Source organism: Cupressus sempervirens, chromosome 8, assembly GCF_028749045.1.
Source record: "Cupressus sempervirens isolate cs-2001-9-10 chromosome 8, ASM2874904v1, whole genome shotgun sequence".
NCBI lineage: Eukaryota > Viridiplantae > Streptophyta > Pinopsida > Cupressales > Cupressaceae > Cupressus > Cupressus sempervirens.
In genome coordinates this window covers 547,683,176-547,704,592 of record NC_143125.1, presented here as the reverse complement: position 1 = coordinate 547,704,592, position 21,417 = coordinate 547,683,176, and the positions used below count along the sequence as shown (strand labels likewise).

The window sequence follows — 21,417 nt, the reverse complement described above, 5'->3', positions numbered from 1 at the left end:
GATACACTTCCAAAAGGGATAGATTCGCTGAACGAAGACCTTTCTTCACCAAATAGCACAGCTGTCGGGATACCAAGCGTCAGTGTCGGGATACCAAGAGTCAGCGTCGGGATACCAAACATTAGTGTCGGGATGGCGGTGTTACAAGATTCAAGAAGAGTTGGCAGATTAACGGATTTCCGGATGATTCATTGATTAACAGAGTAACAAATGTGTTCCTTATAAAGAATTACAAGGACATTGTTTCTAAAAGAAACAACGTAGATTGAAGACGAAATTAGAAACAAAACTAGAGACAGGATAGGAAACATTCCTATCTGGACTGAAGAAAAAAGAGACGGGATAGGAAACATTCCTATCTAGACTGAAAGACGGACTACAGACAAGCAGTTGACTATTATAGAAAGTATAAGATATTATCTTAATACCCTCCCTTAATGGTCAACGTACGGATGTCGGAACATTCTGTGATAATTGAGACCCTCCTTGGATCTACAGAATGCTGAAACCAAGAAGCTTTGCCAAAAAAGTGCTATGACTCAAAATAGATTACAAAACTTCGTTTTTGTGGAAAAAACGGTAAAACCCAGAATCTCACACAACCTTGCGTATTACAGACAACATGAAATGATTTTTGAGGAGAAAATCAACAAACCCAGAATCTCACACAACCTTGCGTATTATAGACAACTTGAAATGATTTTTGAGGAGAAAATCAACAAACCCAGAATCTCACACAACCTTGCGTATTACAGACAACTTGAAATGATTTTTGAGGAGAAAATCAACAAACCCAGAATCTCACACAACCTTGTGTATTACAGACAACTTGAAATGATTTTTGAGGAGAAAATCAACAAACCCAAAATCTCAGAAACAAATTTGGAAGGCGAAAAATGCAGCTTCACCTTGATCAGGACCCGGAGAAGTCGGACGTTGCGTAACACCCAGAACAAGTTGATCAGTGTTTCGATATTCGAAGATTGCGATGATGCGCTGCTTCTAGGTTCCATAATTGCGACCATTGAATTTGGAATTATGCTCGAGCAGAATATTTGTCAGAGATGCCACGGCATGTTTTTCAATGAAAAACTATGAAAATCTGTGAAAATCTGTGGAGGCACGTTCTTCGAGGCAAAAGTACGAAAGACCTAGAAGAATTAGAAAATGACCCAGAAGAGAGCTTGAAAAACCTAGAAGGAATCTGTTGTTTTTTGGATCCGCTGGCTCAAAAATCGAGGCACCTAGAAAAAACGGACGACAACCCAATTGAGCTCTCGAAAAACCCACCAAGAATTTGCAAACAAAATATTTTTTCAACCCCAAAAATTAGGGTTTCGAAAAAAAAGTCCTGGCTGAAAAAAGCTTGAAAAGACTTCAGATTTCTTGATAAAAATGGTGGTTTTCAATCGACTAAAGCTGGTCACGGCAGTATGGAGGTCAGAAAACCGACGCCTTGAGGTCAGGCACAGGAAAAAATGACCATAAAAAACGCAGATGACTGATTTCCAAAATCTGAGTCGTCTAAAGAAAAATGCAGAGCCGTTTTTGGTGTAAAATCACTGATGATTTTCCAGAAAAACTGCACTTTTCCCTGCGAAAATTACTATGTGAAGATCCAGATAGATGCAAATCGCGCGGGATGCAGAATTCTTTTTTCTTCAAACCTGGCCGAAAACTATTACAATTGCGATTTTTGAAAAACTCAACAAAAAAACCTTAGTTGAAAATCTGAGGTTTTTAGAAAGCAAGAATCATAGAATAATTTTGAAAATTGGCTCTGATAATTTCGGAAAAGAAATTATAATTTTCGAAAAAATTAAGAACTATGATCTGATACCATGTTACAAGATTCAAGAAGAGTTGGCAGATTAACGGATTTCTGGATGATTCATTGATTAACAGAGGAACAAATGTGTTCCTTATAAAGAATTACAAGGACGTTGTTTCTAAAAGAAACAACGTAGACTGAAGACGGAATTAGAAACAAAACTAGAGATAGGATAGGAAACATTCCTATCTAGACTGAAGAAAAAAGAGACGGGATAGGAAACATTCCTATCTAGACTGAAAGACGGACTACAAACAAGTAGTTGACTATTATAGAAAGTATAAGATATTATCTTAATAGGCGAGACCAAAGGAGAAGTTGCCTAAATTTGATGGTGATGGAGCAGCTGATCCCATCCGACATTGTAAAACCTGCGAAACGATTTGGAGGGCCAATGGCATAACGGATACAAACAAATGGATGAAGCAATTTCCGGCAACCCTATGGGGGGTGGCAATTGATTGGTTTACTGATACCGATCCACAAAAGTTAAACAGTTGGGATAACATTAAAAATAAGTTTATCGCAAAATTTCAACTCTTTCATCACAATAATGAAATCGTAGTGGAGATATTCAATACTAAGCAGGGGAAGAATGAAATAGTCCGAGTCTTTGCCAGGAAGTTAAAGGACTTGATCAATAAAATGGAGAATAAGCCGATTGATGGGCTACGGAAAAGATGGTTCATTGAAGGCCTTCACCCGAAGCTGTGAAAGAAGATGAAGATCGTGCCACCATTGACATACACTGAAGCGTACAACCGGGCAATGAACCTAGAAAGTGAACAGAAGACCAAAAAGAAGAAGAATAGTTCATCCGATTTGGATGACGACACACCTTCTAGAGAAGATAGCAGCGATGATGAAGGCAGCAGCAAGGTCTGCGCCCTTCAAAAGGACATGATTCAGATGATGAAGGAGTTCAAGAACATGCACAAGGAGACTAAGGGCAATGAGCTATGGTGCACAGAGTGCAAGAAAGAAGGCCATACGAAGGGATCCTGCCCGAAAGACCAATTTTGTGAGATTTGCTAGATCATGGGACATTCGATAAAGGAATGTCCTTTCAACCTGAAAACAAGAGCACCGCAGCAAGTGTTCCTCACACAGGAGGGGTTTGCTTTAGGAGGGAGTGGGAACACCAATATGGAGGGTGCCACGTCAGGAGGATACAAAAATAATCGGCGCGGTCAAAACAACAACAATAGCGGCAACACCAATAATGGCGGGAGGGGTCGAATTTAGTATGATGCGAACGACCGGCCGATAGTTCAATGCTATGCACTTTTCCTGAGAGTGCACAACGGCGAACACACCGAAATTGTTATGCAGATGGTGTGGACCCGGCGATCATGAAGATACTAAGTGCTCGAAGTCGAGAGTAAACTTGATCACCGTCGGGACAGACGAAGAAGAGGTTCTGGCCATCACTCGGAAGCAGGCGAAACTATACCCTGACCTGATGGAGGAAAAGAAGAGACTGGAGGAAGTGCGGGTAGAGATCCAGAAAGCAACGCAGGCAGAAACGACACACCTAAAGGACACGACTAGTATCTCGGCACAGAACCGCGCAGAACAGAATATCGTACGACAAATATTACAAACCGAGGTACCTGTCAGGATAAATGATCTATTGCTCACTATGCCTCAACTCCGTATGGCACTCACGAATATAGCTCCAATTGCTAAGCAACCAGTAGAGCAAGGAAGGGAGAAGGAAGGTGGCGCAAGTGCGGAAGATTCGATGCTGTTAGCCCTTTCATCTGGACGCCATCCGACAGTTGTCGAAATGGGCATTCTCAGGACTGTACTGACAGACACGATTGTGAACGAAGGGTCCGGCATCAATGTGCTACCAGAGGATACTTGGAGAAAGTTGGGACAACCAACATTGTGGCCACCTACATTCTAGCTGCTAACGGCCGATCGACATGGAATCAAACCATTGGGAGTCCTGACGGCACAACTAGTCACTATCGAAACATAGCCGCTCTTGCTCGACTTTGTCGTGATTCCATTGAAGCGAAAAGGATATGATGCTATTCTGGGCCAGGGGTGGCTGATACAAGCCAAGGCGAAACATGATTGGAAGAAGAATACTTTATCACTTGAAAGCAAAGGGAGGAAATACGTCATTGATCTGGACACTCAAATGGTTGGGGAAGAAGCTCTGTCATCAAACTCCGAAGGTGAAGAGGATGAAGCAAGGCAACGTCTGGAACCAGATCAGGAGGGAGTCCTGTGATTGGAAGGGGGATCAACAGATGACGACTTGGATTCGGTGAGCGGTCTCTACCACTGGCAGATAGAGGACTATGAGCTGTTCCAGAGCTGCAACGTCTTGACAATTGAGGAAGGACGAAGCCTAGAAGAATTTCCAATGGAATTCACCGAGATAAAAGGAGATGCTCCACTGAAGGTGACACCTGCACATACGTTCACTGAGGGGGAACCCATCAAATATAATGAAGCCACGCTGTAGACTATGAATTTGGGAGACGAAGCCGAACCACGAAACATACTAGTGGGAGATAACTGGGACCCAGTATCAAAGGCGGTCGCATTCAAGATATTTTTGGAATATAAGGACGTGTTTGCATGGACATACAAGGACTTGAAAGGAGTACCCTCGGAGTTGTGTGTGCATCGCATCCCGTTGATTGAAGGAGCAGTACCTGTACAGAAGTGACCCTACAGGATGAACAAGAACTACGCAGCATGGGTTACGGAGGAAATCAACTGGATGCTGGAGGCCGGCATTATCTTCATGGTACATACCAGTGAATGGGCGTCGCCCATAGTAATCTCACTGAAGGAGGACACCACCCAGATTTGAATATATGTCGATTTCAGATGCCTGAATGTAGTCACTGTCAAGGATTTGTTTTCGATTCCATTCATGGACATCTTTGAGGAGTTAGCGGGACACGAGATCTACTCGTTCATGGATGGATTTTCCGAATACAATCAGATTTCAATCGCAGAGGAGGACAAACTGAAGATGACATTTGTCATAGAAGATGGAGTATACGCATATAATTGGATGCCGTTCGGCTTGTGCAATGCGCCTGCTACATTCCAATGGATCATACTGCACATCTTTGACAAGATGTGTCAGAAACTTCAAAGCATTTCTGGATGATTGGTCGGTATTCAGTGCTGAGGACAAAACATCTGGTAGAATTGGGCGAATGTATGGAGAGATGCCGACGCGCGTGCCTAGCCCTGAACCCGAAGAAGTGTAGGTTTATGGTTCTGCAGGGAAGGTTGCTCGGAGACAATCTGTAAGGAGGGATTGAAGACAGATCCAGATAAGGTGAGAGTCATATTGGAGATGCAGCCGTCTACCAATGTAACAGAGGTAAAATCTTTCCTTGGACATATAGGCTATTACAGACGCTTCATCAAAAGTTTTGCCAAGGTAGCATACCCGCTGGACAGGTTAACGTGCAAAGGAGAATCGTTTCGTTGGGAGAAGGAATAGGATGAAGCATTTGAAGGGCTCAAAGTACGATTGGCTATGACACCCATCTTGGCGTATTTGGATTGGAGCAAAGAGTTTCATGTACATGTTGACGCGTCCAACTATGCAATTGGAGCAACCTTGGCGTAGATAGGTAACCATGGGTTGGATCACCTGATCTACTTTGCCAGTCGAATGCTATCAAGAGCCAAACAGAATTACAGTACGACCGAACGGGAAGCTTTGGGGATAGTCTACGCAATACAAAAATTTCGTCATTAGTTGCTGGTGACATCGTTCGTCTTCTATGTCGACCATCAGGCTCTGTTGTATATGATCAATAAACTTGTCATTCAAGGAAGGATAAACCGTTGGTTCCTCCTATTGCAGGAGTTTACCTTCAAGATCATCGTACGATCTGGGAAGAAACATGTCAGCGTAGATCATCTGTCATGCCTCAAAACAGGAGAGCCAACGAACGGTGTGAATGATGACTTTCCTGATGCACAACTGTTTTAGATTGCTATGCTGCCAAAGTGGTACATGAGCATCGGAGAGTACCTGTCGACGAGACAGTTTCTGAGTAGCATGTCACCGAATGAAAGACAAAAGTTGGTGTTATGGAGCCGAACATTTTAGTTGATTAATGGGTTGTTATATAAAATGGGACCCGATCAGATCCTAAGGCGATGCGTTCTGGAGGAAGAGATCCCAAGGGTACTGAAGGAAGCACATGAAGGACCGGCAGGGGGACACATGGGGCCAGACACAACCGCACGGAAGGTACTCCTAGCAGGACTATGGTGGCCAACTGTACACAATGACACCAAGAAGTGGGTCGTTGCATGCGATACATGTCAGCGAGCCGAGAAACCTTTGAAGAGAGACTTCATGCCTTTGAATCCCTCTCATGCTCAGGAACTCTTTGAACGATGGGGATTGGACTTCATCGGACCCCTGAAGGCGAGCAGAACCAGAAGATGTCGATACATCGTCGTAGCGATGGAGTACCTGACCAAATGGGTAGAGGCACATGCACTACCAGATAACTTGGTGGTAAGCATAGCAAAATTTATTTATGAACACATTATTACTAGGTACGGGTTTCCATTGTAGTTAACAAGTCATAGGGAAGGACATTTTGTAAACCATGTTATTCACCTGCTCACCACGGAGTTTAAGATCTATCATTCATTATCGAGCCCGTACTACCCAAGAGCAAACGGACAGGCCGAAGCTACCAATAAAATCCTCATATCAATAATCTACAAATCCTGCGCGGTTGGAGAGGATTGGGAAGAAAAATTACCCTCCGCCCTTTGGGCTTACCGCACGACGTATAAGGTGACAACAAGACACACACCATTTCAATTGATGTTTGGCGAGGAGGCAGTAGTACCAGCGGAATTCATGATACCAAGCCTGAGGATAGCACTGGAAAATAAGTTAGGTGACATGGAAAGTTTAAGGGAGCGGCTGTACAAATTGACCAAGCTGGAGGAGAAGCGATTATTGGCGCAATGGGCGACAGAGGTAACCTAGAACAGGCGGAAGGCATGGCACGATAAGCACTTGAAACTAAACAGGTTTCAACCCGAACAATGGGTGTTGAAGTACGACGACCGGAATGAGATCAAGCCAGGCAAGTTTAAAGTTAAGTGGGTCAGGCTGTATCAGATCCGAGAAGTAGGGGACAATGGAGCGATTAAGTTATGGACGTTGGATGGATAGGAAGTTCCGAACACAGTGAACGGGTGCAAGTTAAAAATTTATCGCGCGCCAGTAAGTTGTCGCCATCCATGAATATGGAGCGGTAGAATTTTGTTCAAAAAAAAAGAAAAAAAGAAAAAGCACCATATGGTCAAGTGACCGTACAACGTTGGGAGAGGAAGAAAACACCGTATGGTGTTCTCAGGACAATCACCGTACGACATCCAACCTTATATTACTGTATGGTGCCCCCAACTCCTATCATTGAACGGCTCCATCTTATTACTTCATGCAAGTAATCACCGTACGGACATCAGCACTCAACATTGTAATCCCGTATGACATTCAAGGATATATCACTATACAGTAATCCAAAGTGGCATCAGGGCACATAACAAGGAGAGGCGTCAGGCATTCATTCTGGAGTGAGCCGTACAACTTCCCTCTTGATGGTAGTTTATAAGATGCTAAAGGTCATTCACCATACGACATTCCAAGCTAGTATGTTATGAGATCAGGAAATGCAAACTATGGGCATGGGAGCATAGTCAACGGGAGTGGAGTGTGGCCGGTGAAAAACATAATGTGAAGCGTGTCCTGACCAGTATAGATCCAGAGATTGTCAAGAATACTGGAAACCGAGTAGTATCATAAGGGGCACTTTTCAGAAGGGATTCCAAGGGCGCAATCAGATCATCTACCGTACGGCGTTTTTTAAATCACCAAACAATTCTGGAGGCACTCATGTGAGCACCATATGGTGTCATCGTATGGCATGCCATCTGCTTCACCATATGGACATAAGTGGATGTATATGAAGGGGTTATGTATGGCGCACAAAACTGGAGGCATTCGACATTCGTCTAGGATGCTTTTGTTGTGAGGGCGTCCACTCTCTGAATGCACACCGAACACATTAAGTTGGTACAATTTTGTTCTAGACAACATTCTGTACGGCCTTCAAAGTTGAAACACGGTATGGCTTTATCAATTCATGTTCAGGCAAGAGTTAGTGGAGAAGCTATAACGCCATACAACTTGGGCTACACATTGTCCTTGGCGTATAGTACTAGCACTTAGAACATACAAGAGAATTGCTCTGTAAGGTAAAGTTCTGTACCAAGCTTGAGCAAGGAGTTATAAAATCAGTAATGCTATCAAAGTGTCCAAGCTGGAGGCATTAGGAGAGGTGATGTATAAGGAAGGGGACCTGTAGCTTGCGAATTGGTTCCAGAGGGGTGTACAGCATTTTAGAAAGAGGATTTGTGTTGCAGGTGTGAAGGAGAAGCATTTTAAAGGAATGCGTCAGGGCAAGTGAAGCATTTGGTATCCTTTAGGCGGCTTGTATTTGTACGTGGTGGTTTATAGCAAAGAAGGGAAGCCGTACGGTCATACGGCATACAGGAGAAAGAGTAAAAGGGCCAGCATCCGTACACTATCCAGGAGGGAATTTTTGCAGCCATACGGACAAGTAATTGACCTAACGGATTTATTTTCAGCAAATTCGTAAAGGCATACTAGGTATGCAATCAGCCGAGAAGCGGGCTTGGAGGAAGCAACTGGATCAGGATTCAGCCATAAACCGAGTTGTGCAGGCAAGACCATCTCAAGCACGGCCGTGCGGAAAGGACAAGGGCAAGCAAAGGGAAAAAGTGCAGAATCAGCTGGATGTGCAGACAATGCCATAGACTGTAGTTTTCGAAGGGTTGAATGGATGGGACTGTAGGAAATGGTGGGATGAAAATCCGGATACTCACCTCGTTAAAGAAAGCATCCGAAAGGCGCAGGTGGAGTGGGCAATACGGATGCCACTTTTCTGCATCCGAGATTTTGAGGGCGTCTTGCGTCCTAGATTGAGGCTTATGACAGGCATTCACAGAAGTGTTCAATTCCATATTTGGGGTATGATGTCGTGGTTTCATTTCGGCCAGGACGGCTGTGCCAGTAACAACTACGCCATCATTTCCGTCATTTTCAGCCTTGCATATGCACACCATGGCGGATGTTCACATCTCGGGGTTTGGATAGTTTCGGCATCCAGTTGTGATGACCCTAGCAACTCTTAATCCCAGATCACGGACAACAGTAGCAGGATTAGTTCCACACTCAGTACCGGTCCAGACCTCAGTAAGCCAGAGGACAGCATCGACAGCGGCCACGACTATGGGTACGCAACCTGCGGGGTCGCAGTCTCAGCTAGCGGATTGGGAACCGACCCCCGTACTTGTAGCAGAGAGTTTTCCTCAGCCACCTCCTGTAGTAGAGCCGACAACAGAGGGAGGAGTTAGTCATGGGGGTACGCAGGAGCAGGTTCGACTAGAGGTGATTGGGATGGATGCAGTAGTCACCATAGCAGACACTGTTGCATGAGGATCAGGATGCTGATTTCAGTATTTCGGAAGCAGAACCCCAGGTGCCAGCAGTGGAATGGATGAGCACAGCGAGTCGGGCGAGTGAGTACTTGAGGCGATGGCTACTTGCCTCTGTTACCAGAGGTCCTTCCATTCAGTCCCCCATGAGAGAGCACATGCACTTGGAGGCCATTTGGTCAAACAGTGAGGTAGTTGAGGTACCGGCATCACCAGGGGTGGAGGATTAGAGTCCAGCAGCAGTAGCATAGAAAGTAGATGAAGGGTTACAGGTGTCGAACCCTCTACCCATAGCGAAGAAGGATAAGGATGTTCATTCTCGCCTTGCTGTCATCATAGAGCAGAGCAAGTTCCCAGTTGAGTTGGTGCTCACAGAGAGAAGACAGGCAGAGGCTGGGCAGGAAGCTCGGGAGACGATGGAAAAGGCTCGGGAGGAGATGGCCGACTGACTTGCCACATAGTAGAGTGCATGGGAAGTAGAGCGAACAACACTATTAGCACAGCTCGAGGAAAGTGTGCAAGGGAAGCAGCAGGCAGAACAACAGGTAGCAGCAGCAGAGCAACGTTTGATAGAAGCTCTTCAGGAGGACTCATCGAACTAGTGCAAAGAACAAATATCTAAACTATGAATGCAAATGATACAAAATCAAAATAGCAACACAAAGTTAGTCTCCAAGAGAGTAATGCAAATGCTAGAAGCAAAATAGCATTAAGAGGATGCAAAAACAAGAGATACAAATACAAGCCAGGTAGCATGTTTATATAGGCTAGGAAGAGGGAGGAGGTGGCAACACCAACCAATGAGGAGCAACCATCTATCGGACTGAAGATAGCAAAGTATCTTCCCAAGATAGCTAATGGATGCTCACATGTAGGAAGGTGACACTTCACAACCATTCACTTAATAAGACATGCTTTATTAACCTAAGCGTGATTATTAAAAGTGTAGGAAAAACCTAGCAAAATAGGAAAAATTAAAAACTACACTAACATCCCCCCATAGGCGAAGCTTAGGTGGATGTAGAAATGGGTCTCAACAAGTCAAGCCTGATGAGGTACCCATGTACATAAGATTTCCCAAAAGAGAGAGAAAAGAGACCCCCCAAAAAAAGTCAGGACTCCGAGTGAGAGGAAGAGGCCCTCCCAAAAGATGAAGCATCCTGTACCCCCAACAAAGCTCGCAAATGAAGGAACTTGCTCTCAATGAAGGGTTTGGTGAAGATATCAGCAACTTGCTCGGAAGTCGGACAATAGCGAAGGTCAATGACATGACCATGGATGAGCTCTCGGATGTAGTGCATGTGGACCTCTATGTGTTTGGTCTGCTGATGATGAACCGGATTTTGTGAGATCTGAATGGCACTCTAGTTGTCACAAAATATGACTAGTGGCCGTCTAATCTGGATACCAAACTCAGTGAGAAGATGTTGAAGCCAAATGGCCTCAATGGCGGCATTTACAGCCCCCCAATACTCAGCCTTAGTAGAAGATAGAGCAATAGCAGATTGCTTTTTGCTCGACCAACAAACAGGACCTGACCCAAGTGAGAAGCTATACCCTGAAGTAGACTTGCGATCCTCAGAATCACCTGCCCAATCTGAATCTGTGTAGCCCACCAAATCAAGCTCAATACCTCCTGCGTAGTGAATCCCACAATTATGAGAACCCTGAATGTAGTGAAGGATCCGCTTGGCTGCTTTCCAGTGCAGCTCATGGGGCTCCTGCATGAATCGAGAGACCATGCCTACAACATAGGAGATGTCAGGTCTCGTGTGAGTAAGCTAAATGAGACTCCCAACAAGTTGGCGGTACAAAGTGCCATCAACAAGTGGAGAAGAACATTGAGCCTCAAGTTTGACTCTAGAAAGGAAGGGAGTCAGAGTAGGCTTACAGTCAGCCATATGAAATCTCCAGAGTAAATCTAGAGCATACTTGGACTGTGTGATGGTGATCCCAGAACGAGACTGAAGGATCTCAATCTTGAGAAAGTAATGCAACAAGCCCAAGTTAGTCATCAAAAAACTGTCCTGAAGGGCCACTTTGACAGCCTTAATGGTGGGTGAAGAACTTCCTATGATCAGCAAGTCATCAACAAACAAAACCAAAAATAGAAGTGAATCATCGTGTTGCAAAATGTAGACATTAGGATCAGAATGGCACCGAGTGAACCCAACTGATAGAAGGAAGGAGTCCATCTTGGCATACCAGGCCCGAGGAACTTGTTTGAGGCTATAGAGAGACTTCCGAAGATGGCACACAAGTGAAGAATCCTGAAGGAAACCTTGTGGCTACTCCATGTAGATCTCCTCATGAAGGTCACCATGAAGAAAAGCACTCTTCACATCCATCTGATGTACTTCCCAACGATTAGTTGCAGCAATGGCAAGAACAATTCGAATGGAATTCATTTGGGCAACTGGCACAAAAGTCTTAGAGTAGTCAATCCTAGGAACCTGGGAGAATCCTTTGGCGACCAAGCGAGCCTTGTGTTTGTCAATTGACCCATCTGCTGCAAGTTTTGTCCGATAGATCCACTTACATCGAACAAGTTTTCTTCCTTTAGGAAGAGGGACAAGATCCCTAGTGTGGTTCCTCATCAAGGAACTATACTCTTCCTGGATAGTTGTATCCCACTCATGAATACCATAAGCCTCATGAAAGGACTGTGGATCTGAGGCAATAGCAATAAAGACATGTGGAGCATCTTGGAATTGTGAACGAGTTCGCCTGGTGTCTGATGGATCCCCAACCCAATCACTTGCAGATTGCAAGGTTTGTCTAGCCCAAAGTGGATAGGAAGATGGAGAATTTGGAGGGGAATCATTAACCTCTGAACGATGACTAGGAGAGGAAGGAGGTGAGTTCTCTGAATCACTTTCTGCATCAGAAGTAGAGGTAGAAGACTGTTCAGGTGAATCTGACTCATCAGAAGATCTGTCATGTATTCCGAGTGACTCTAATGTCAAGGCAGAAGGAGTTGGAGAAGTGATAGAAAGCGAGCTTGAAGATCCCTCCTCAAACTGAACACTCCTCTCAATGAATAACTCATGTGTAGTAGGGTGGAGCAACCGATAACCCTTCACACCATTAGGATAACCTACAAATATGCAAGGTCTGCTTTGCGGATCCAAGACCTTACATTTCTCTATAGGAATGTGGGCCCATGCAGGGGAGCCAAAAAATCGGAAGTGCTTAACTGATGGTTTCCGACCACACCAAGCTTCACAAGGAGTAACTCCCTTCAAGGCTCGGTGAGGAACACGGTTTTGGATATAACAAGCATAGTTAATGGCTTTTGTCCAATACTGTGGTGCAAGAGATCTAGAGTGAATCATACAGTTTGCCATATCCTTCAAGGATCTATTCTTCCGTTTTGCAACACCGTTTTGCTGAGGATTGTATGGAACTGAATGCTGTAAATCAATCCCCTCTGAAGTGCAAAATCTTTGAAACCGATGGTTGACATACTCACCACCATTGTCTATGCACAAAACCTTGATAGCTTTCCCAGATTGCTTTTCTGCAAAAATTTTGAAGTCTTGAAAATGATCAAATACTTCTGACTTCTGTTTGAGAAAGTACACCCATGTATATCGAGAAAGGTCATCAATGAATGTGAGGACATATCGGGCCTTGCTGAAAGAAGGATGTTGAAATGGACCAGCCAAATCACTATGAACTAACTCTAGTATCTGTGAAGCTCTCCATGCCTTACTTTTGTCAAACTTTTCCTTAGGATGCTTACCAAGAATGCAACCTTGACAAACACCTCCTGAGAACTGAACTGAAGGCAACCCTGTGACCATGCTTTGCTGGTTGAGCTGATGCAAATAGTGGAAGTTAAGATGGCCAAACCGCTCATGCCATAATTTACTCACATCATTAGAGTGAGTGAGCAAAACAGATGAAGGAGGATCAGGAACAAAGTGAGAAAACAGCTAGAGTCATGACTGATGATCTGTTCTCCCAACTGCAACTACAGAATCACTATGCAACTCACGTATCTCTATTGAATCAGGAGTGAACTCAACCCGCTTGCTTGAACCTATGTGAGTGATCTGGTATATTGATAGGAGATTAGTTGATAATGAGGGTACGCAAAGAACATCATGGAATGTGCCATCCCCCACATCAATAGACCCTCTCCCACACAACTCAACAGGAGTGTCATCACCCATCAAAATAGAAGCCATAGTACATGGCTCCAAGGATGCAAGTTCTTCCTTAGATGAAGCCATGTGGTGCGAAGCACCCGAATCAAGAACCCAAGTGGATGGTGAGGAAGCAACTGCAACAAGAGCCTTGCCCTTTCCTTTTCCTTTGTTGTTTTCTTTCGCCTTGTTAGACCCTTCATTAGAACTTTGTTTGATAGACTCAGGAACACTAATATCATTCTTCTCAAGAATGTATGTCAAGTGATCAGTTTGTTTCTTCAAACATTTATGTTCATCATGACTGGGTCTTTTACAATAGGCACATTTAACCTTTTCTTTCTTAGGCTTATCGGCCTTAGAGGATGAGGTATCAATAGTTGCTTTTGAAGCAATTGGTATCTGATCCTTCTTTTCCTCACTATTATTTTGTTTCTCATCCTTACTATTGTTGTTACTACTTTGTCCTTTTTGTTCTTTTTTGCCTTGGTTGGCAGCTAAGGCATGTGACTTCGAGGACTTAAGAGTGCCCATCTGGATTAGCTTGTCCTGTTCTTGAGTGAGATTGACAGCAAAATCATCTAGAGATGGCATGGTGAATTGAGTACCAAGTGCACCCTTAGTGGCATAGAAGGTAGAGACAAACACAGAATATTCTGAACTTAGCTTAGAGAGAATACTAAGAATCAGTTGTTCATCTTTCTTTTCAATTCCACATTGTTTTAACTGCAGCCTTAGTGATTTCAATTTGGTGAAGAAATCTTGGATTGTGTTCAAATTGCTTGGACTTAAACTAATTAATTCATTTTCCAACATATGACCCCTCATTGAATCTTGTGTGCCAAATAGTGTTTCTAGCTTTGTCCATACTTCATTTGGTGTATCCAAAGATTCAATGTGAAATAGCAAGTCAGGAGAAACAGACAAACACAATGTTCCATATGCCTCATCGCATTTGTTAAACCACTTAGGCTTATCTTCATCTTTATCAAGTTCAGTTTTAAGTCCTATAGTTATCCTATTTAATCTAGCTTTCCTTAAGTGAATTGTCATGTGTGATTTCCACTCAAAGTAATTGTATGGAGTTAGGATGGGCATATTTGTTTGATCCATGATGAAAAAATGCAGAAAAGAAATGCTAAAAAGAAGAGAACCTAGCCACGACAATGCCCCCCCCTTTTTACCCAATCAAAGAACCCCCCCAAAGAAATATGATTTGGCACTTTATTTTAGTGCGTTTACAACTAACACTAGAAAGAAATACTTAGTGGTCTTGATTTCAATGCATTACAAACCCTCATGAAGAGCATATGCTGAAAGTGAAACTTGGGCACAATAATCAAGAAAACAAATAGCACCAATATGATTTACTCGAAAAATCATGCACTTTCAAAAAAAGAATCGCCTTGATACGAGGTCGTATGAAAAAGTTATGATCCTCTGAAGTTTCCAAAACGAGAACTATGCACAATCACGGCCGAGAATCTGCAATTTTTGAAGAATTCATGCATGAAAATCAAAAAACAACTTCACTAGTGGATAGAGCACAAAAAAATAGCCAAGGTCATAACAAGAATCATCAAAATTGGAGTTTGTATGAGCAAGAATGAGACATTTGAAAATTGCGTTCAAATCTGCGACTGCCAATGGAGAGTGGTATGGCTGTAGCTTTCCGTGCTCTATTCTGCAAAATATATAGCTTGCATGCAAAAACTAAAAGATATCCAGATAGTTTTTCGGTGCTGCGAACAAAACCTAGAAAGCGTTTTTCTTGCTGATGTACAAAAAATGTTGTTGTAGTGAAAATCAGATGCCTTTAACAATAAAAAACGGCTCCAAACATCAAGAAACGACCCCAGCAACCAAAATATGACATGCATTTGCATCAGCTTCCTAAGTCCATCAATGGCATGCTGGAACCTACAATATTGATTGAAAACTCCAAATATGCAAGTTGGTTGTCAGATTTGAGATTGAAACCCCAGGGAAAAACCGTTTTTGTCAAAACTTTTCTGATTCTCAAGATCATCCAAAGATATAAGAGAAGAACATATTTCGTTTTTCAAAAAACTATAATAAAATTTATTAGCGCCCCACCTGAATCTCTCAAATAAGGAAACTAAAATCTACTCTTGCACATAGAAAAACTTTGATACCATATTAGAATCTGAAAAAATTAATAACCCAGAAAACTAGTGCAAAGAATAAATCTCTAAACTATGAATGCAAATGATACAAAATCAAAATAACAATACAGAGTTAGTCTCCAAAAGAGTAATGCAAATGCTAGAAGCAAAATAGTATTAAGAGGATGCAAAAACAAGAGATGCAAATACAAGCCAGGTAGCATGCTTATATAGGCTAGGAAGAGAGAGGAGGTGACAACACCAACCAATGAGGAGCAACCATCTATCGGACTAAAGATAGCAAAGTATCTTCCCAAGATAGCTAATGGATGCTCACATGTAGGAAGGTGACACCTCACAACCATTCACCTAATAAGACATGCTTTATTAACCTAAGCGAGATTATTAAAAGTGAAGGAAAAACTTAGGAAAATAGGAAAAATGAAAAACTACAGTAACAATTTTCATGTCATTATTTATAAGCTTTTCTTTTAAGGACTTTTTGTTGATGACAGCTTGACTATTAAAGACAAATTCTTACAACTAAAGATTTTATATTGTTAATCTAATAGATATTGAAGTAGCAAAAGAGATCCTCAAATTGGCCCCATATAGGATGAAGTCCCAATTTTGCCTGCAACACAAATTGCAAAAGGTTAAAATTAAAAGATTGTGTTTTACTAAAATTGGAAGCTTTATGACTAGAATTTTTGATGGACGAAGGAATGAAGAAGCATGGGCTGGATATTATGAATATTGTTTCTAAGGCTGAATTACATATGCCTTTGAACTACCAGCAGGTTATGAGGCATATTAAATTTTATTTATTTCTTGACAATTATGAAAACAGCTGTCAAGGGATTGTATTAATGATTATTAATTTATTACCAATAAATATATATATATATATATATATATATAGAGAGAGAGAGAGAGAGAGAGAGAGAGAGAGAGAGAGAGAGAGAGGCTTGAGTTGGGTTGGGTAAAGCAATTACTTGATGTGACGGTTGTCTTACATTTAAGATATTTTTTCCTTTCTGTTAGAAAAATTTGACAATCTGAAATATTTTTCTGAGTGATTTTTAGCTTGATATATTTGTTACTGCCATCCCCATTTTGGCAAAAAGTGCAAGAGACAGGGGACGGCCATGTGACGGTTGTGTTACACTAAAGATAATTTTTTCTTTCTGTTGGAAAAATTCAATGATCTGAAATATGTTTCTGAATGATTTTTAGCTTGATATATTTGCTACTGTCATCTCCAATTTGGCAAAAAGTGCAAGACACATGGGACAGCCGGCCATCCCCTTATTTTCTGAGGCTTAGATTTTTTTTTTAAACAAAAAACATTATTTTGTTTGTCCCAACTTGGTCGTCCAATGAGCCCTGCCACTCCAAAGGCCCTAAAAGGTCAAAAACATTTGCCTGTGAAGTTGGAGTGTGTTGCAGCTTGCTTCATTTTTCTATATTTTGTTTTCTTTGTTGAACACTTGAATTTGAACATGAACATGATGATGGAACTTTATGGCAGCCCTCTAACCTTTGGGCACATTTAAATTTCTAGATATTGTTCACTGGTAAACTTCTATTCAAATACTTTTGTTCACATATTGATATGCACATTGACAAATGAGTACTGAAATCGGTTATTATTTCCTAGATGGCATTCAAGTGGTGTATGTTAAGGTTCTATAATGTTTAAACGACATGCTTTGTGCTTACTTTCATATGAATGAAATGTATATTTGCAAATTTCAGTGTATATTTTAAAATTTCCTAAATATATAGCCGTCCCCATTTGCTGTCCCCGCCACCCCCATCCCCAAAATCACCCAAAAAAAATTGCCGTCCTGGAAACCCGTCCTGCCCTCCCTTACCATTCCCGTCCCCGAAACTCGGGGGAACATAGTATATTTGGGGGATATCTAATAAATTGGTGGGAAATCTTGTGCTCAGTATTGTTTTTTCTTTTCAGTTTATATTGCTTTTCTTTCTATATACTAAATTCTAATACTTGATTTTATTTGGACATTCTGGAAATGAGCACGTATGGTGAATATATGCTTCATTATGCCATATGTTTTTTTCAGTTTTGTTTTTGTGATTAACATTGTCTTTTTTGAAAACATTGTGTGAAAATTTTATTATTTTTTAAATGATTTCTTTTTTCAGATCAGAGGGCTTAATTTGTTTTGAGTATTTGTCATTTAAATCTATATTCTTAAACTCTGCATTGTTTTGATGATGTTGACAGTGGTTGGTCCAAACGGTATTGGAAAATCAACCTTGCTAAAACTAATTTCAGGGGATCTGCAGCCAAGCTCGGGTACAGTGTTCCGCTCAGCCAAGGTATGTTTACATTCTTGCTTCTACAATTTGCTGTGCAAGAGGTCAGTGGTTTATTGCTCCAGTCACCATTTGCATACCAGTCACACTCTTCTAGCTGGAATAACTTGGCGCTATTCTGTTGTTTAGCCAAACCACATTTAAAAAGAGCCACAAATGATATTCAGTCTGAGGATGCTATTCAATGCTCAAATTTCTAGTGCTAAAAGTTTGTTGGACTTTATTTATAACATAAAATGGAATGATGCAAAAACCTTGGGAAGGTTCAAATATGTTCGTCAGTTGAGACTGTCTAGTAGCAACATGCTGATTGTCTTGTCAAGTTTTCTACATATCAAGAGTGATGTCACACCTCAATAATGACTGGAGGAAAATTGTTTGGATTTATAGTTTTCATAATAACTGTTTTTATGCAACTTATTCCTTAATGATAATAGTACAAAACAAGAATCTCAGGAAAGTTATGTATAAGTTGGCAGTTACTATTATTATTTAATGATGTGGCAGTATAGGTTCTCAATGTGGAGAAATCAACTAAGCTATAAAAAGTAACTCTAGTTTAATAATGCTCTTTTGTAAAGCATTCTTCTCCCAATTTGTTTTCTGGTATAACTATTAGAATATATTTGATTGAGCATTGACATTCTTTCTGGGCAGGTTCGCATGGCTGTTTTTAGTCAGCACCACGTTGATGGGTTAGATTTGTCTAATACTCCTCTCCTGTACATGATGCGGTGCTTCCCTGTAAGTTCTGTGATATCACCGTATAGTATTATCTAATTGTGTAGATATGCTCTTTAATATAGATATAGGAGTAACGTGGTTGTCCAAAGAGTCATGACTATAATCACATTTTCTGTATCCAATGAAACCATTTATAATATTTATATTGCAAATAGTGGACTTCGGAAATATTTGATGAAGCAACTTTTTTTATCCATACAAGTGATTATATAATGATAGTACCTTATCCAAAATATTATGTATTTGGATCTAATTTATATTCCATTGCACTGGTAGATGCTTAAATCTTAGTTAAATTATACCATTACTCAAATTTATTGCAGTCTCTGATGGATTGCAGGACTTGATATGTCATAAATGAGATCAAAGGGTTGTAACTTAAAAGAGTTACAAATTTGGAGATTAATTAGTGTAAATGGATAAAGCAATCACCGTATAAGCTTCTATAAGTGGTGACTCACGACTTACACAACAAACTGGTGTCTCATTTGGTGGTTACCTAAAAGATTGCCTTTACATTTATAGACTTGTAAATCTATCAATATGAATTGTAGATTTAATCCAAAGGTAACAGTGTACAAACTGCATTCAAACATCATAGCAGTACTATTCGCAACCTTGGTCATTATCACTTGGATACAAAAGAAATAAATAAATGACACATCATTAAATATTGAATGTAAGAGTTTTTGGCAGAATGAGGTGATTTCTTTTGGCAATAGTTCATTCAGGACAATTCCATATTGATTTCGCTGCAACCTGGACTATTGCCTGGCCACACTGAATTTGATGTTATAGTGGGTTCAGATCAGACTCAGATATGGGGTCTCTGGCTGATGTTCTGACAACCTAGCTATAAAGTCAAAATTATAAATAATAATTGTATTTACTGTAAGCAATCATTATGTTTGTACACATATGTGAAAACATAGCTAACAACAGTTGACATCCTCTGCAAGTGTCCACATGAATGATACTCACAACTGAGAGAATTGATCTAAATACCTGCTCACAATTGTTAATCCCTTTCTTTTGGCATGGAGAGTGGTTCTCAATCAGGATCATGTGGCTATTTATCCTCTACAAATCATGTCCTCCTTTGATGGCAAAAAAATGTGATTGGTATATTATGCCATATTAATCAAGCCTGTAAAGAAATGCAAACATGGCTGCGGCGTGCCCTTCTTTTGACTGTAAAAAGGTCTCACAACTGGAAGTCATGCAAGGATTTGACAAATGTTGGGCATTTAAGTGAGGTTTTTATGTTATATTTTCCTACAGCTGAGTCAAAAGACACAAATCTGGGTGTGAAACATGGCAATTGTTTTACAGGACTTGTGCAATTCACTGTGCATAATTGGCAGAAACTTAGCACACGAGTCTGGGCAAATTTACTTGTTGCAGGTTTTGCCTGATTCATGCATTGCAGTTTTGGACTTATGAGTTGTAGTAACACACCAGTTCTCCAATTATGTCCTCAAGATCAAGTACTGATTCATGAATGAATACTGAGAATGGTCTGGGTGGGTATTGTTGATATGTGTTTTATGATCTACCAGGAATAAAATATTGAAATATCCTATCATATTCTCTCTTGGTTAAAATCATGTTTATGCTGATTGCAAAAGATCATACAATTGACTTCAAAGGTTCTTTTTATGTCAGTTTGTGTCTTTGGATAAGCTCAATGGTTGATGTGATATGCTGACATCAGTTGGGGCCTTATGCAATTTTCTCAAGTTGATTGCAAACAATACTAGCTGTGGGAGCTTTCAAATGATATTGCAATGATAGTACCATTGTTTTGGTTTTCTTCACGAATATGTAGAATGTAAATGAGAATAGGGTTGAGCAATTCTATTCTAATCCTAAAAAACTTGAAAGGTGAATACTGCTACGTTAAAATCTAGAAAACTTTGCTTCGCCAAATTCAACAGCTATACAAAGCTGATGCATTCTTCAAGGGCCATGCAAATAGTTTTCATATCCTAATGAACACCATCAAAACAAACAATGTGCATTAAAGATATAAGTAAAACATCCACATAATGGCTTAGATCCAACCTTACACTTCGCTTATGGATCACCTAAGTACACAAGGTATGAGCAAGATGATTCCACCATAGCACTATTATCAATCACATTTATTGAAGTACTTGAGAACAGAACTACTGTAAGTGAGGGAACAAAGAGAACATGTAAGCACCAAAATACATCAAGAACTCACCAAACTTGAATGACAACTCTATTATCTTGGTAACTCATAAGCGATAATCTCCAAATTTTGTCCTTTACAAATGAGAAATAAGGCCTTTATATAGGTCTCAAATTACAATGAGCAGCCCAGATGAAACCAAACTGATGGCCTAGATTTTGCCATCTCAACATTAATTAGGGTTAGGATTTGGAAAGTGAATCTATAGTTATTGCATGGGCCCATAGACCTTATAAGAGACGACCACTTCTTTAGTGGGGTAATTAATGACCACTGCATGAGATTACTTATTGATAAATATGCTCATCAGCCCATTACTTTATCTATGCATTGTATCCTGGAAAGAATAGTAAATGCCTTTTCATATATCTGTACCAAGTGTTCAACAAACTTATATGCCTCTTTCTAGATGTCCTCCATCCAAGCCTCTGAGCTTTGAGAAACTTGTCTCATTTTATCAAT

At 41.0% G+C, this 21,417-nt stretch overlaps 1 protein-coding gene across 2 annotated transcripts in view; it reads left to right on the top strand.

Annotated features, from left to right (window-relative positions):
- Positions 1–21,417, top strand: part of ABCF3 (general control non-repressible 3) — a 189,947-nt gene that overhangs the window by 123,471 nt on the left and 45,059 nt on the right. For both annotated transcript variants that reach the window (XM_089798416.1, XM_089798415.1), the window contains exons 13-14: positions 17,905–17,999; positions 18,654–18,740. In XM_089798416.1, the coding sequence (XP_089654542.1) occupies positions 17,905–17,999; positions 18,654–18,740 (182 nt within the window). The remainder of the gene's footprint in view (positions 1–17,904; positions 18,000–18,653; positions 18,741–21,417) is intronic.